At 44.7% G+C, this 17,325-nt stretch overlaps 1 protein-coding gene across 6 annotated transcripts in view; it reads right to left on the reverse strand.

Annotated features, from left to right (window-relative positions):
* Positions 1-17,325, reverse strand: part of RNF31 (ring finger protein 31) — a 915,252-nt gene that overhangs the window by 394,829 nt on the left and 503,098 nt on the right. For all 6 annotated transcript variants that reach the window (XM_069633995.1, XM_069633999.1, XM_069633998.1 and 3 more), the window contains exon 15: positions 11,256-11,345. In XM_069633995.1, the coding sequence (XP_069490096.1) occupies positions 11,256-11,345 (90 nt within the window). The remainder of the gene's footprint in view (positions 1-11,255; positions 11,346-17,325) is intronic.

Here is a 17,325-nt window from a genome sequence, read left to right on the forward strand (position 1 = left end):
GAGAGTTAGTATTAGGAGGTAGAGCTAGAGTAGGAGTAGTGGCAGAGTGGAATAGTAGTAGTGTCAGAGGTAGCAGTGGTTGGGAGTAGAGTTGGTAGGTGGTGGGAGTAGCCAGCGCAGGACATTGGTGATAGAGGGGAGGTTAGTAGTAGAATGAGAGCAAGGCATCATATCCCTGAGAAACTGGAAAGGTAGTAGAGAGGGGTAGTGGTAGTAGCAGAGTGGGAACAGTAGTCGTGTTAGTAGAGTGGGAAGAGCGACAATGAGTGGAAGAGTATGAGGGGCTATTGGCATTAAGTGAGATAGAAATTACGACGAGGGGAAAAGCAAGAGGTGGGAAAGTAGAGTGAGAAGGGGAAAAGAATCAAGGTAGATGGATACTTGGAAGTACAAGAGGTAGTAAAGAAAAGAGTGGTAAAGGAAGTAAGATCGAAGGGTGAAGGTGGAAAGGAGGAGTGAAGAATTGGAGGGACAGTTACGTGGTGGGAGGAGAAAAGATTAAGGGTTCAGTACAGAAAGGATTTAAGTGTGAGAGGTTGTGAAAGGAGTGTGCGTGATGCAGGGTGAAAAAAGACACCATTCCCTGTTCCTGCAGGCTAACCAACGATAGGACAGGAAAAGCTAAAAGTTCCCTAGGGAGTCAGGTAGCCATCGTTTTAGAGCAAACACCTAAAGTGTAGAGAAGAAGACAGCCAGATGGGTGTTACCGATCTGAAGTGACTAACAGCCTGGTAGGGATGTATGGGGCTGGGAGGTGGGTCGCAAGCTTGGGAAGTTGAGAGAGGAAAGGGACGTCCCTAGCCCCAATCATCCGCAGCTCCTTAGACCCCAAAGAATAAAGAACAGAACCAGCCATTCTGATAATTACGTTTAATAAACACCCATGAACTTGACTTTAAGAGTCAGTGCGGCCCGTCACATGTGGTGTCATCGTGGGATAGACCAAATCCCTAAACAGAGATCGCCCCCGCACATCGAAAGGGAGAGATTGCCGGAATACATCCATCCTGGAAGGTTCTGAATCACTCACCCTTTTTGGACCACAGGCAAAAAGTGTGGGGAGGTGTGGAAAACCCCACATTAAACAGGGAGAAGGGACTCCAGCATATCTCAAGGAGGGATCCCATAGAGCCCGTGAGGAACCGATAGCACAGCAGAATGTCAATCCTACGGATCCCTCACTGAAACCCTGCCTAAAATCTCCTCCCAGCAAGCCAGGGGAAAGCAGACGCTTCCTGATCCTAACCCTGGGGGTGGTGTACTGCATGAGTTTCACCTAGGAGGAGACAGGGCCCAGAATGGTGAGGAGATTCTGTGCAATAAAACAATATTTTTCCTCCAACAGGAAGATTCTTCCCAATGTACCTAAAGAGGTCATGGTTTATTGAAATTTTAATGTCTCTCAACCTAATGTTAGATCTAGGGTTGTAAAACCTAAGGTTATAAAATTAGAGCAAACTATATCGAAAGAGATCCTTTTTGGTATCCCAAACTAAATACCTGCCTCAATCCCAAGGGTACACTACTTAAGGATTTTGGAAATGTTGCCTTCATTAAACCATCTTCCTCATAATAGCTCATAGCCCCTCTATAAAACACCTTAAGGGAATTAAATATACCCTTGTAAGTAATGCAGAAGTGAAAAACTAACTGTTGACACAAACTACAAGTCCCAGAATCCTAGAGGAACTGAGACGAGGAAGAGGGCTGAAGAGGCCTGTAGACAAGTATTGAACCCGTGAGGCATAAAAGGTCCCCTCAGGAGAGAAGGAGTAGAAGGAGGTGGAACGAGAGCTGGAAGGCTGACTGTAGAAGTAGAGGCAGAGAAGAAGCACAAAGTTGGCAAATCACAAGAAAGTGGAAGAACCAGAGGGATGCCGAAACGTGGCAACATCAGATTTCGCCTTCAAGTTTTGAGAGAGTCCTGTTCTTCCAGAATCTGAAGTGCAGAGGCTGTGCAGCGGAAGACATGCAGAAGACTATGTTTTCCACATGTGAGCCTGATTGCAGAGCTGCGAACGTGCAGGAAACTAAGGCCAGAAGCAAGAGGCAAGCAGAGGGTCTCGGAAGAAAAAGGAACTCACAAATCAGTTTCTTTGTATATTTGTTGTTTAGTATGACTAACAGCCTGGTAGGGACGTCTGGGTTGGAAGGCGACAGGCCCAGGAAAGTTGAGAGAGGAAAGGGACAGCTCTAGCGCCAATCATCCCCCAACTCTTAAGACCCCAAAGAATCAAGAACGGAACCAGTCATTCTGACAATTAAGTTTAATTAACACCCTTGAAATTTGACTTTAGGAGTCAGTGTGATTCTTTGTGGCGGGCCCCCCACATTACACCACTGCACTGCATTGTAAAATGCTGTGTGCAATTTTAAAAAGTCACAAAAGGTAAAAGGGAAACAGTTTACCAGTACCGATAGTCTGAAAGACTGATCAGCTTCCACACAACAAATTAGCAAAAGGCAGGGGAAGTGAAGATGAAGGCTTTACATCCGCTCAAAAAGTCAGTAGAGGTTAAAAATCAAAGCAAAACGAGTGGGGGTCCATGGAAACTATGGAGGAAAGATATCGGTTTTGGCAACTTTCCTCAACAATTGGCAACATCCATATACTCCCCATTTGCCAGCTCTAGTTTTCACAACCCCGGTATGTTCCTAGTTCAACAGACTATCCCTAGTACATTTTCAGTTGAACAGTCCCGGTCTACACTTAGTTTGAATATTCCCAGATTGCAAAATCCCTGTTAATATCTAGTTGAACCAAAACAGTATGTTACAAAATTGCAGCATGCTCATTTATTCCCAGTCCTACAATTAATTACATATACTCCCAGTTTTGAAAATCCCAGCATATTCCAGCTTGTACAATCCGAGTCTACTGCAAATTGAAGATTTTGCAAGAGTCCCAATTTTAGTATGTTCCCAGTTTTGCAGCCCAATTTGTGAAACCCCAGTATTCGCCAAGCAACTGTTCCCTAATTCCAGTATGTGCCATAGTTGCAAAATCAAAGTATGTTTCCAGCCTAGGCAATCCTTGGATATACATTTGATAATCCCAGCATGTGCTTAGTTACTAAAATCCCAGTTTACTCCAAATTGGAAAGCCCCATTATAATATGTGTCTGAACTACCCTCCTATATTAGCAATTTTACAATTGAAGTATTTTCACATTTTCTTCTCTAACCGAACTGTGCACATTTTCACTAAACTACCAATTGATTGTAACAAAATGCTGCTATACAACCAGTGTACTATTAAACAATTCTAGTATACTCATATGGCACTGTCACACAATTCAAGTACAGTAATAGTATGCATAGAGCTAGTCTATTTCCGGTCCCTAATGTTCCGGTTTGACAATTACAGAAAGCTGCTAGTTTTGCACTCCTCCTATTATATATTCGCTGTTACAAAATGTCAGTAGTGCATGTCTAGTTTAGCACACCCAGTGTATTCTGATCTTGCCAATCTTAGTCTACACCCATTGTGCAAAATCTCAGTATAATGTCAGTTTAACAGCACCAGTAGATGTTGCACTATAAATTGCAAAGCTGTCCTAAATGTCACATAGAGCTAGGGGCCTCTACAAACCCCTTCTTGTTCAGGTCAAACTGAAAAGACATTACACATCTTCCTTCTCACTATAGGACATCTAGACAAGCAACATGATGAGGCTCAGAACCCATCACACAGACATGCCTTTGCACCTACTTGAGGGGGTGGTGGAAGAAAGAAAAGAGAGAACTCCAGCAAAGTGCTGCAGTTGTAGCAGTGTGTTTTGGTCAAACGTTGGTGATTTGGAAGGGTGCAATGTTTTTATAGTGGGCGGAGGAACTAAATCGGGTGGAGCACCTATAAATGTACTGGGAGCGCAAAATGCTTCCGCCTAGTGCTGCAGTTGTATTAGGCTGGAGCATGGTACATGATTTGTTTCTGGCGAGTCCATCTTTACAGCTTAAGCACTGCTTTCAGCTATGATCTATGCAGCAACATGAAGAAATGCCCGGAAAACAGGGGGTGGGGGGAGGGGTGTTCTGGGAAACCAAGTAACTTTGGGTCTCACCTTAAGTTACCAGGGGACTCCAGACGTGGACCCCTTGCTCACTGCTCTTGGAGGGACACAGCTTCACCTCACTGATGATGCCCAACTAGGCTGAAACACGTGTATGGGGTTGCTGTGGTACTCTTGTTCAGAGGAGAATTGCCTAGCATTTCGGTGCTGGAATGCCCCTGGGCAGGACAAAGACTGATATGTGTGGAAATTTCTTCTCTGTGAAAAGAACAGTAAGATAAAGACTTGGTTGAAACTCTCCCAGGGGCCATCCACCCAAGAACAAGTCAATGGGCTTTATTTGTGCTGGTAGAGAGTTTCCCAGACCCCCCCTGTTTTGCATACTCTTATTAACAAACTACCTTACACATACTTGCATCTAGCCTAGTGTGTAACTGGGATTCATTGCACTGCTCAAGTTGTAGTTAAATGTTTTTTATTTTACAATGTTCAATCTATGTAACTTTACATTCAAGGCACATTTTCCCTACTGCTGTGTTCTTGAATCTAGGTGCATTTCCTCCCACTTCTGTGTATCTTGCTGTGTACATGTACTTTTAATTAATCTAGGTGCTTTTTCTCCACTGCTTTTTCATTACAGTCTATGAGACTGTCAGTTAGATGTTTTGGAAATTATCTATGTACTGCACTTAATGGATTTGGGGGGTACGAAATGTGTTGCACTTAGAAGGGACCTCTTCCAACTGCACGGATACTCGCACATACCTACCAATATGCGGACTCTCTCCTCTGCACCTAACAATAGAATGCGGCTATCCCCCATGATTAATTTCAGCCTTGCAGCAAACATAATTATACACCACCATGCACACCTCAACAATCTTTAGAACGCAGCTATACAACAAAATAAATCGGCATAGCTGCACACATGATCTTATATACCAGCACTACCTCCGCTAGAATGCAGCTACCCAAGACAATTCGGCCTACCTGCACACATACTACTGGTCTCACACAACCTCTACACTACTACTGGCATTAGAATGCAGCTGCCCATCACAAAATTCAGTCTAGCTGTACACATACTGAGTGCACACATGCACTGCTTACCACCCTACTTTCTCCACTGACCTGGACTATGGACTCAGAGGGTGTTCAAACCAGAGCCCATTTAGATCATACCAATGGTGAAAGGCGCTATACAAAACATTTCTCCAACCTGCTCCTAAAGGACCTTGTGGCAGAGCCTCTAGTAGGATTCCTACTGCAATCCAAAATAACTTGGCAGTGAAGGAATTATATTTGCTGGATCTAAGCTTCCATCTCTTAAGGATTTGCTAACAATCAATATATGTTGTAATCAGGCAAAGATTAGAAAGGAAGATATTCTCTCATCCAGCAGTGAAGCATTAGACTCCTGGTTGGGTGACAATGAGTCTCGTCAGGTATTGATTGGGGGCGATTGTAACCTTTGTTGCCCAGACCTCTATAAAGGGTAACCCAATAACAATCCTTTTGCTAAAACAAAATTCAGTAAGTGGGGTTTGAGATGAGTCGTACTGTTCGGGCTTAAATAAGCTAAATGGGAATGTTAAGGGTGATATACCTACTGAACAAACCGGAGTCATGATTCTAGTTTGTCAACAGTTGATTTTGTTTTTGTTTCTCGTTTTCTGTTATGAATTCCTCTTTCAGTCCTCACAATATATTGCAGACAACTTTTGATGTCCTCCTTTTGGTTTTACCCAAAGTCACTGGGCTAACTCAATTGTCCGTAAATTTGAGTAGGAATAAAATTAGTAGGGAATCGCTGCTCATCAGTCATTGTAATAGAAAACTATACTGGGTTTAGGACTACCCAAGTATAAAAGAAAAGCTTGATTGTTTTTCACCAGACAATTTGTTGTCCTTTTTATAATGTAACAAATTTACTCCCAACTCTACACGTTGTGGAATTAAAAGGAAATTCATGTTTTTGACTTCCTTATTCAAGATAAAAGTGAGTACTGAGGCAGACTCTGTTAGGGAGAATTCTCAGAAATGTTCTAATTCCCTTATACCTTAGGGGCCCCTCAGTACTTTTGCTGGACTGAAGGACTTTTCATTTTTAACTGGAGAGAGGGAGACCCTTTTTCCCACCCTGTCATGTATTTTTCTGTGGTTTGAACTGTTTCTTTTTGGTTGTGGAGTCTGACAAACTCCATAGGCATCATCTTTACATTGTGGCACACAGCACCTTCAGTGAAGTGGCACAGGGAAGTCTCTTGGATTTCCCAAAGGTTTAAATACCTTCTCTTGGATAAACTACTGTTTCCAAGAGCAGTGAAGTGAAATTGATTTTACTTACAGTTTGTAACCTTCTAGACCCAGCACACACAATAGGGTGCTGGAGGAGTTACTTAGTTATCCCCTTTGTCTAGTTTCTCCTGTAACAATTTTATGTTACCCTTTCTACAATTAATGGTGGCAGTGGTTTACTTTTTACTACCATTGTGTGTTTTTACCACGGGCTGTGTTCGCAGCTGCAGTAAGGCACCCATTGGTGCCCATTTTGTCAAAATGGCCCTGGTCGTCTTTTTTTTGCCATTTCTTGTTGCAAAGGTCCTTCTTGAGATTTACTCTGCGCGCTAAACCATGTGTGGTCCCTTTGCTTGTTTTGTCTTTGGAGGGATTCACGAGTGAAGCCCGCCTCTGGCTCCAGACTCACTGGCAGGGGCAGAAAGTGAGGGAGGTGCCCGAAACTCCCTGTGCTTAATCCCCTTGGTTACAGGAATGCACCCAAAGGTGATTGGCCAGCTGACTGTCCGGCAAGGACAGCCACCCTGCTGTGTGATTGACAGCTAGGCTGGAATGAATGGGAGAAGCCTGCATAAAAGGTGAGGCTTTTTGGTGTGGAAGGCAGAGTCGACCACTGGGCGAAGGAATCCGAAGAACTTGGAAGAGAGGCCTGCTGCAAGTCCTGGACCGTTGGTTTGCCTGATGAAGTCCTGCTGCTGTGCTGAAGCTCCCAATTCGCCTCGACTAGAGAAGCCCTGCAAGGATGACTTCTCTCCTTGAGTTGGTGGGACCAATCAACTCCAAAGTGAACTTGTTTGGAAATCCTCTCGGAGCTGGCTGTACTTCCACTGCTGCTGCTGGAACCGAAGTGCCAGGAAGAGGAACACCAAATGGAGGGCATCACTTTTAAGTCGGACCCGAGCTTGTGGAAGATCATCCGGACTCCCAGCAAGCAGGACTGACCAAGCCTGAGCCACCTCAACAAAGTGCTGGACCCCAGATGCGAGGAAAGTCCAGAGTGGTATCCGAGAGACCACAGTATTGCTACTTGCAGAGATGCGAGGAGCTGAAACCGCGAAGTGGCGCTGAATTGAAGTTTGTCCTTGGCTGCTGCTGACCGTCCCGTCGTAGTGCAGGAATCCCCAGAAGTCGTCCCTCTTGTCCCCATGACTGAGGCACAGGAACAACAGGATCTGCAGAGCTGCACAGGAACAGAAGCCAGCTGGAAACATTTCTTCTAACCAAAGGTATTGTAAAGTTTAAGAGGACTTACCTCTTGTGGTGTAGCCTTACTTGATCTCAGTTGAGACCTGTCTTGGTTAACCTTGCAGAGTTGCTTACAGCTTTGCACCTCATAAGCCTCCCAACTTGTGGCCCTACATTGATTCCACTTTTTCTACAAAGACTTTTACTTAGCTACAAGAAGTGCTTCAATTTACCTAGACGTTTGCTAACTTAACATTGGCTGGCCTGGCTCCCTGAAAGACACTTATTACCTCTGAATTGGTGTTTCACCTTTCCTCCAGGAAAGGGTGCATTTACTTTGCATTGGAGGGTTAAAAAGTACTTACCTGTTCAGAATATTTGTGTAACCTTTGTTTTATTCTTAAACCCTTTTCTTTGACACCAAACTCAGTATTGCACTAAATGTACCAGTGATATATTAATGTCCACAGTGTCCTAGTTATTTAAGTCACCTCAGGGTGTAGGAATAATCTGTGTGCCACCCCAAATGGGTACTTGCTGATTTAGAGAACCCAAGAGTGTGTATTTTGGAGTGTATTTGTGTGTTACTGTTATATTGCTCCGTTATATTGCTCCCTTCTACAGAAAGCTTATTCAACTGACTGTTAAATAAATGAATAATTGTTTAATCAAGAAACCTTGAGTATAAGAGTTTATTTGAATACTTGTCACTGTAAACCTCTGTGTAGCTCCCATACTGCTCAAGTGGACCCCTCTTGAGATAAGCCTAGCTGCTCAGCCACATTACCAACCTGTTTAGTACAGATTTATACCAAAGGTTGGGTTCCTATTGCCAGGTGGTCCGGGTTGTTGTAGTGCACCCAAAGGGCACTGCACACAATCCTGCCTAACAGACTCTTAGGAGAATTAAGCAGGATATAATTTCAGAAGATGTCCAAATGTTTGCTCAAAGGAAGGTAAAACAGATCTATAAGAACTGACTTCGAAGATCCAAGTATAAAATATATCAAAATGATAAGGCCAACTTTTTGGAGCTGCAACAGGGCGAGAGCCAGCAAGATGGCCAAACGAATGTGATATATGAATCTTTCTGGATAATCCACTTACAAAAGCACTCAGATCGATCATCAGATATGCTGATTCTCCAATATTATCTGCTGACAGTTCCATGGTAATTACTGTCATCTAACAATGACATAGAAAATGTAATTCATGAATCTAAATCCTCTAGAACAGGGTTGTCCAACTCAAGTATCACCTGTATCGATCTGATATCAGCATTTGACAGTGCAGATAGATCAATATTGGGGCTACATTGATCAAATTGAGTCCACCTATGGGTCTCCTAAGGCATAATAATCATGTTACACTCTGAATCAGAAATCCAGATTTGTTTGGATAGTAGATCTATCATCAAAAATTAAGACTTACAGGGCACTCAGGCAGGGATGCTGATTTGATCCCTTTGTGTATAATCATTACATCTCTGACTTGGGCGATATATCTGAGGCTGTCCATTCCTTCTGCCCCTATTTAGGCCAGATCATTGTTAACTAATTGGCATGTGTTGATGACAGTGATCTTAAATGACACCCCTGTTGGCCTACAATATTCTATTATAAAGTTTTATCAGTATGCAGTGGTTAATGATTTAACCTTTAATAGGGATAAATACAAAATAATATGCATTACTGGTGAAAGAAGTGTCTCGTTTTTAAATATTTGTAACAACAAATTGGATGTGATCTGTCAATGAACATTTATTTTTTTCTATTGCTAATAAACCGACAACCCAATTAGAATGTTCTAGATTGGGGCCAAAAGTAATTTTTTTTTGCAGCACAGCTGAAGAAGATAAATATGAAATTTGATTGCTTCTCATTTTTGCAGATGATTCAATATTACAAGGCTAAGGTGGTCCCGATGAGAGTCTATAGTTTAGGAATAATGGAGCTTGGAGAAGGCCATGTTTTAAACAAACAGAAGGGCCTTTTATGGCGACACATGCTCTCTCTACCTAATTGCGTACATGTCTTAAATATTACATGTGAATTGGAATTACTGCCTTGGGTTGTGAAATCTATAAATGTATACCTCGATATAAAGATCTTATAAAATCTATGGGAGGTACCCCACATACCATTATTAATCATCAGGAACTGACAAATAAAAGTTGTGGGTGTCAGAGTATGCTAGAGTCAATTTAAGGTTATAAATTATGTCATGATTTGGTCATCGAGGAATGCAAGTTGGGGGTACCGCCCCAACATTTAATAGAATTCCAGAATTATATTCCAGAATGCCACCTATAGAAATTATTTTTTAAGACTTCAATCTATTGCCCAAATATTAATTTATGGGACTAAGAGCCAAGGTTCTTCACATGGACTGTTGTTTTTGTCAGATTTGTACTTTGTCTCTTTATTCCACCAATATCTGTACTTGAATCCGCTAAGAGACAATATTTCAGGAAATGTGTTTCGAACTTCACTTCATTTGACAGTGAAGTTTTCCGGAGGTGTATTTTAGCTGGTAAACAAGTTTCTCTTATTTTGACAACCCTCATGTTCATTTAATTAATATAATCAATTAATTAGAGGGATGATACCCCTTAGAGTTGCCTTTGTAAATAAGGGAATGACATGAAAATTACCATGTTAATATTTTCGTGATATTTTAGATATGTATTTTTTATATTCTATGTTGCCTCGTGTTTTTAAAAGATGTGGTTAATTATGTATTTTTTGCGAGGTTTGTTTTTAACTGTCACACAAATAAACTAATAACTAAAAAACAGAAAGGCTACAGTGCTGGTGCCTGAAAGAAAGGCTTTCTGACAAAATTGCACATGTAACAGATAGTTAAAGCAACAAATTATATAGAAACGTGCAGGAGTACAAGACAAGGACTCCCCTTTTACTCTCCGTTTCCTTACAATAAAGTTTAGCAACTTTTAGCCGTGGCGTATAAAGCTCCATTGCTGTATAACCTACAACTACATTGTAATCCCTGCCCACTCAACAGCACTAATGCACCATAATTATAACTCCCTCATATTCAATGGTCCACCAACATAAGCTAAAATGTCCTTGCAACAAGCATGAATAAACTGAAGCTTCCTCACAACCAACTCTCCTTTGTCATAATTCAAAGCTTCCACATTTGAGTTTCTAAACCACTTCCTATACAATTCTAAAAACAAGCTTAAGAACAAAAATAAATAGTACACCATTCTCTTCAGCTCCCCCGGTCACTACTCCTACACCACTTTTGACACCTCACTCAAACACTACTCCTTTACCTATAGATGCAAGAAGCCACTTACTACACCATAGCCAGTGCTCCTACCAAGCACTCCTACACCACTGACTATAACCTCCACACATCCAGTACTGCTACCATTCCCTCCAGCTTCTAATAGACATCAATTGGATACCATCTCAATGGCTCAGTACAGTAAGCCCTTCAGACATCACACAGCCAGTACTAAACCATTCACTACAGCTCCTCCACAGTGAGCACCTCTAGACCATTCACTAAAGCACCTTATATCCAGCACCCCATACCATAATCTACAGTCCCTCACAGCCAACCTGCCTACACCACTCGCTACCATCCCGTCTAAAGTCGGTACTATCCCTTTCCATGAAAGCTCACATCCAGCACTACTACACCATTAACTGTGGCCCAAAACCAGCACTCCTATTTCATTTATTACATACACAGCCAGGCTTCTACAAAGAGTAGCAATTTACTCACCGGACGTTTGCACTTGATGCAGAAGCTCTTCAGACATTGTGGGCATTGTGCCTCAATTTGCTGCCGCTCATATATAAACCCATAGGAACACTGCAAAAATAAGATATCAATACTCAACAAACATCACTCCACACTGAACCATGCCACCCCCAGTCACTGACTCGTGACTTTACTGGACTATACCCGTGACCTGAAGAACTACAGAACCCTGACCTCCCTACTAAATGGCCTATAAATCTAATTTCTTTTACCCTGACCCATTGCCCGACTGCAAATAACTGTCTGTAAATCACTGTACCCAAACCAATACAATTAGTATTCTCTTACCCTGAACGCGGCTTACTGTACTCTTTTTACCTCATGCCCAGGCTTGCAATGCCCTTTAGACTTTGACCCCTGAACTTCTCATACTGTACTCTGTCCCCTATGCCTTAAGACCTGCTGATCTTGTACTCTAAACCAAAACCGGCACTTCAGCATTCTAAACACAAAATAACTCCACATCAATCCATCTCAACAGGAGGTCATCCAAGGATGGCTGAAAGACACACATCTTGGTGGATACACTGATCAGTTGGCTAATGAACCATGTACAGTGCACTATGGTTCATTAGTGTCAGCAAGGAACAAGTTACTTACCTGCAACTCCTGTTCTCCAGCATTGGTATCTTACATGGATTCACATGCTCGTGAATATTCCCAGTCATATAGCTGGGAAACTTCTGTAATATTAAAGCAGTTTTGCTTTACAGCCTAAAAAACGGCTTGTCATTTATATAGCACATTGCTGTCACTTTGGGTCGGACTGCTCTAACTAATGATGTTTGTCCTCTTTAGCTCCACCCCTGGTGGCGACCTTCAGATTTAAGAGCGCACATAACCATGGCAGTAGGAACCATTGGAACCCATAGCGGGATAGGACGGAGGATCGCATGTGAATCCATGTAAGAGTTACAGGTAAGTAACTTGTTCCTTTCTCCAGCATTGGATCTTACATGGATTCACATACTCACGAATATGATTATACAGCAGTACAAACAACCATGTGAGGCGGAACAGCTCAACAGAAGCAATGCAAACTCACATCTGGAACACGCACCTCAAGCAGGTTGCATAGCAAGGGAGGGAACACCAGACAGGAATGCTATAGTTGCAGCTACACCTCTGATGAAATGCACCCTTGGCCTGCCTCGCAGAGGCCTGTCCGCAAACCGGTGACAATGCGAGATGCAGCGAATAGCCACCCAGAGATGGAAGCTTTCGATCGAGCTTTCCCTTTATCGTCAGGTCCAAACGCCACAAACAACTGAAGTCTTGCAAAAGTCTTTTGTGCACTTCAATGCATGAGCAACGTCCAGTGAATGCAAAATCCTCCCTGCAGGAGAGGTAGGAGAGCCAAAGAAAACTGGTAGGTTTATGGGCTCGCTGAGATGAAAATCTGATGGGACCTTTGGCATGAAAGAAAGGTGGTACATAGTGTCACCATAGAGTGGTGAAAAGTCAAATATGGTGGCTTGCAAGAGAGAGCCTGTAATTCCCCAACATCTCTAGCAGAAGTAATAGTGACCAAAAACACAGTCTTCCATGGGAGACATTTTAATGGAGCATGGTGAAGAGGCTCAAAAGGAGGGCTCATTAACTTGAAGAGAACCACATTGAGTTCCCAAGCTGAAGCAGGCGCTTTAATTGGTGGGAACGTTCTGAAAAGGCCCTTGAGAAACTCTGTAAACAAGCATATGTGACCAAAGAGAAGTCTTGCCAGCTGCCCCAGTCTAACGCGAGACAGCCGACAAGTGAACCTTTATTGAGCCGTGTGCTAGGCCTGCTTTTGCCAATGACACGCGATACTGCAGGATCTGTCTAGCTTTCATACGAGGGTCGAGTCTATGAGAATGACACCATATAGAAAACCTTTTACACTTATGTGTGTAGCAGGACAGAGTTGAAGGAGCTCTAGCCTTTGCCAGAATCTCACAGCATTCTAAGGATAACTGGAAGTTTCCACATTCTAAGGCTGCATAAAACAGGCCCTCAATGTTAGGGACGCTGGGTCATGATGCAGGATGGCTCTGCCTTGCCTGGATAGTAGGTCTGGAAGAGGAGGAAGCTGGATGGACGATGGCACCGACAAATGCAGCTGGTCGGGGTAATAGATTTGACATGGCCACGCCGGGGCAATTAGAATCATCTTGCACCGGCTCCGTTTGAGTGCATTGAGTAGTCGTACAAGAAGAGGACCCTGAGGGAACGCATAAAAGAAATAGACCCTCCCAATGGATGAAGAAAGTGTCGCCCCCATGGATCCTGGTTTGAGGAAACATGCTGGCAAACTGGCTGCACTTGGAGTTGGCTGCCATGGTGAATATATCGATCGGAGGCTGGCTCAAACTCGAGAATAGTCCACGAATTTGTTCCTGATGGAGCTCCCACTTGTGGCAGGATCGCAGCCAGATGCTGAGGGAATCCGTGATGGTGTTGTGGATCCCGGCCAGGTGAAGTGGAATGAAGAACATCCCCTGAGCTATGGCCCAGTGCTACAGCCCTTGAGCTTCCTTGGCGAGAATGGGAGAGCGAGTCCACCCCTGCTTCTTAATGTAGAACATGGTGGTCGTGTTGTCTGTAATGATGCAGACCACTTTCCCCTGTAGCTGGGGTTGAAAAGACTTGAGGCCAGACCACCCCCCAGAGTTCTAACACATTGATGTGAAGTAACTTGTCCTCCTGTGACCAGAGACCTCTGCCATGGAGTTGTCCTGTGTATGCCGCCCACCCTTCCAGGGAGGCGTCGATTGTGACAGTCGCTTGAGGAGTCTGAGGGCAAAAGGGGGCACCCTGCGTTAGGTGCTGCTGATGCTTCCACCACTGAAGTGATCACTGAGACACTTGCTTCCATCTGGTATCTAGGAACTCTTGGAGTGGCCTCATGTACAGCATGCAGTGAGGCACCAGAGGGATGCAGGAGGACATCATCCCTAGCAGAGACCTGATCAAGCAAACTGTTGTTACCTTGAGAGCAGACAGCTGCTGAATCTTGCAGATCGTGGCATTGATTCTGTCCTCTGATGGAGTAGCAAGGCACTGCAAGGTGTCCAGCTGGGAACCCAGGAAGAGCGTGTTCTGAGACGGCGATGGACAGGGATTGGGTAAGTTTATGGAGAATCCCAGAGACGTAAGACATCCAATAGTCTCCATGGTATGGTGCAGGACCATCTAGTGAGACTGCACCTGGATCAACCAGTCTTCCAGATAAGGGTAGACGTGTATACCTGTGCAACGCAGATGGGCGGCAACTGGAGCGAGGCATTTGGTGAACACACTTGGAGCAGACTGTAGTCTGAAGGATAGAGCCTTGAACTGGTAGTGCTTCTCCTGCACTATGAAGTGAAGGAAACATCTGTGCTTCCAGTGGATGGGAATATGGAAGCATGTGTCTTCCAGATCTAGAAAAGCAAGAAAATCCCCTTGCTCCAGTTGCTCGAGAACCTACTGCAACCTGACCATGCATAATCTTTGTGATTGAAAGAACATATTGAGCTTCCTAAGATCCAGAATAGGTTTGCAACCACCAGACTTTTTTCTGACCAGGAAGTACCTGGAGTACACTCAGGAGTCACAGAGATGCAGTGGAACAGATTCTATAGCCCCCTTTTAAAGCAGGGATCGAACCTCCTTTAGGAGGAGGGACAGATTAGTTCCCTTTTACGTATGAGCGGGATTTAAGGGCATTTGTCCATAAATTAGGGTGTGCCCTCCTTGCACGATGCTGAGCATGCACCTGTCGGTGGTGATGATTCACCACTGGTCGACCAAACGAGACAACCGACCCCCCCACTGGAGTGCTGAAGAGAGTCTCTCCTTCCCAGAACTAAATGACTGCCTCCTCTGATGGAGGGTTCCTAGGGAGCAGGCAGTGTCTGTGTCCGTTTTTATGGCCTGAAGGGTCTTGCCGACCATCTTGCCAAAGAAGTTGAAGCCGTCAAAAGGCATGTCTATGACTTTAGATTGGACGTCTGGGCGGCAATTGGTGGTCTTCAACTGAGAGGAAGTGGAGGGCATCAGGCGCACCCTCTGACAAACTCGACTGCCGACTGCTCCAAAGGTAGTACAGACTTCTTTCAAGAAGAGAGCCTACATCCAAGCCTGCGTCTCTGCGGCATCTAACTACTTGGCCAAACTTTTCAAAATCTGCAAGGAGCTGGCCAATCCTGCTGCAGTCTCTACCTCTACTGTTCACTCCCAGCCCCTCTGCATGGCCCTGGCTTCTTATTTTACCACTGAAACTCAGGACATCGTGTCCACTCTCCCTTCCTCCAACTCCTCTTTCTCCTACTCTGCCACCCCTGTACCGTCTTCAGACACTTCCCCTCTTCCTTTCAACTCCTTTCCCCTGTTCACCCCTGACGATGTTTCTAGACAAGTCCATTCTATGAAAGTCTTGTCAAAGCAGGTTCTCCCCTGCTCATCCAGAACCATCAAAGAGCACATTGACACCCTGGCTCCAGCCTTGTCTGATTTCTGCAATCACTCCTTTGCCACTGGAACCTTCCCTCACCTCTTAAGCGCTCCCTTGTGCACCCCCTTAAATCCTTCCTCTCTGGCTAACTATTGCTCGATTTCCATCACTCCTTTCCTGGGCAAACTCCTGGAAAATCTGGCCAATCTCCCAGTTTAATCTGCATACTGAATCTGTTGGTTGTCTCCACGACCAGCAGTCTGACTTCAGAGCTGCCAGAAGCACGGACACTGCTCTCGTGAACACCCGCGAAGTCTTGCTCTCTAATCTTGACTCCTCATTCTCCATAATATATCCTCTGCTTTTGACACGGTCAACCATGCCATCCTGCTCAACCGCCTCCTATCACTGGTCAGGCCCTGTCCTGGTTGACCTCCTTTCTCACTGACCGACCCTGCCAGGTACAACTGGGATCTTTCCTCTCTTCTATCTCGCTCTACTTGTGGTGTTCCCCAGGGGGCTAACCTTTCTCCCTGGCTATTCAACCACTACCTGGCACCTCTGGCCCACAGCATCGCTACATTCTGTTCTAACATTCAGTGTTATGCGGATGACACCCAGCTATGCTTCAGGCTCTCTTCAGCCACTTCTGCCCTTTCTCTCATACCTGACTGACTGGCCGCAATTCAGGAATGGTGTGCTGCCAATGATCTCTGACTTAATGCCAGTAAGACCAAGATCCTCTTCATCGGAACACCTGCTCCTGCCTTTCCTCTCTCTCTCTGGCCGCCCACCGAGGGACCTCTTCCTGCTCCATCCTGTAAGGCTAAGAACCTAGGTGTCATCTTCAACTCCACCCTCTCTTTCTCTCCTCACATCTCTGACATCTCTAAGACATCACACTTTCAGCTGCACCTCCTCTGAGGTATTCTGCTTTTCCTCACTTTCCTCCAGAAGCTCACTGTCTCTAGAGCCCTGGTCCTCTTCAGGCTGGACTATTGCAACATCCTCTTTCTAAATATGCCTGTCTCTACTCTTTGATCTTTACAACACATCCAGCACAGGACTGCGAGACTTGTCCTGGGCCTCAGGCCCAGGTATCGTATCTCTCCAGCTCTGAAATCTCTGCACTGGCTCCCTATGACTGCAAGAATCAAATTCAAGACCCTTAGCGTCATCCAAAAGGCTTTCTGCCGCCTGGGACTGCACTACCTCCAACTTTCTCTTCCTAAAGATCTTGCTTCTCGACCTCTCGCTCATCCACCTCTAATTCTCTGAGGGTCAGACGCTTTTCCAAGCAGAGAATGGGGTCAGATCTCTTTCCTCGGCTGGGGCCTCCCTCTGGAACATCCTCCCTGGCTCTCTCAAACTTGAGCAGAACCACCTACGGTTCCAGAAATAACTCAAGACCTTCCTTTTCGCTTCCACTTTCTATCTTCCTCTCCCCTGCTAATGTCCCTGATAGCTCTGCACACTGGTCACCTGGCTACCGCTGAACTCGGGCCCAGGCTCCTGCAAGTCCAGTTGCCCTTGCACTGCCTCCGGGCTTCCTCAGCACTTAAGGTTCTGTATCTGTAACCCTACAGTCCCTTCTCTTTGCACGTAAGAGCCACCCTC

This window comes from Ambystoma mexicanum, chromosome 13 (genome assembly GCF_040938575.1).
Source record: "Ambystoma mexicanum isolate Mex_15411 chromosome 13, UKY_AmexF1_1, whole genome shotgun sequence".
NCBI classification, from domain to species: Eukaryota; Metazoa; Chordata; class Amphibia; order Caudata; family Ambystomatidae; genus Ambystoma; species Ambystoma mexicanum.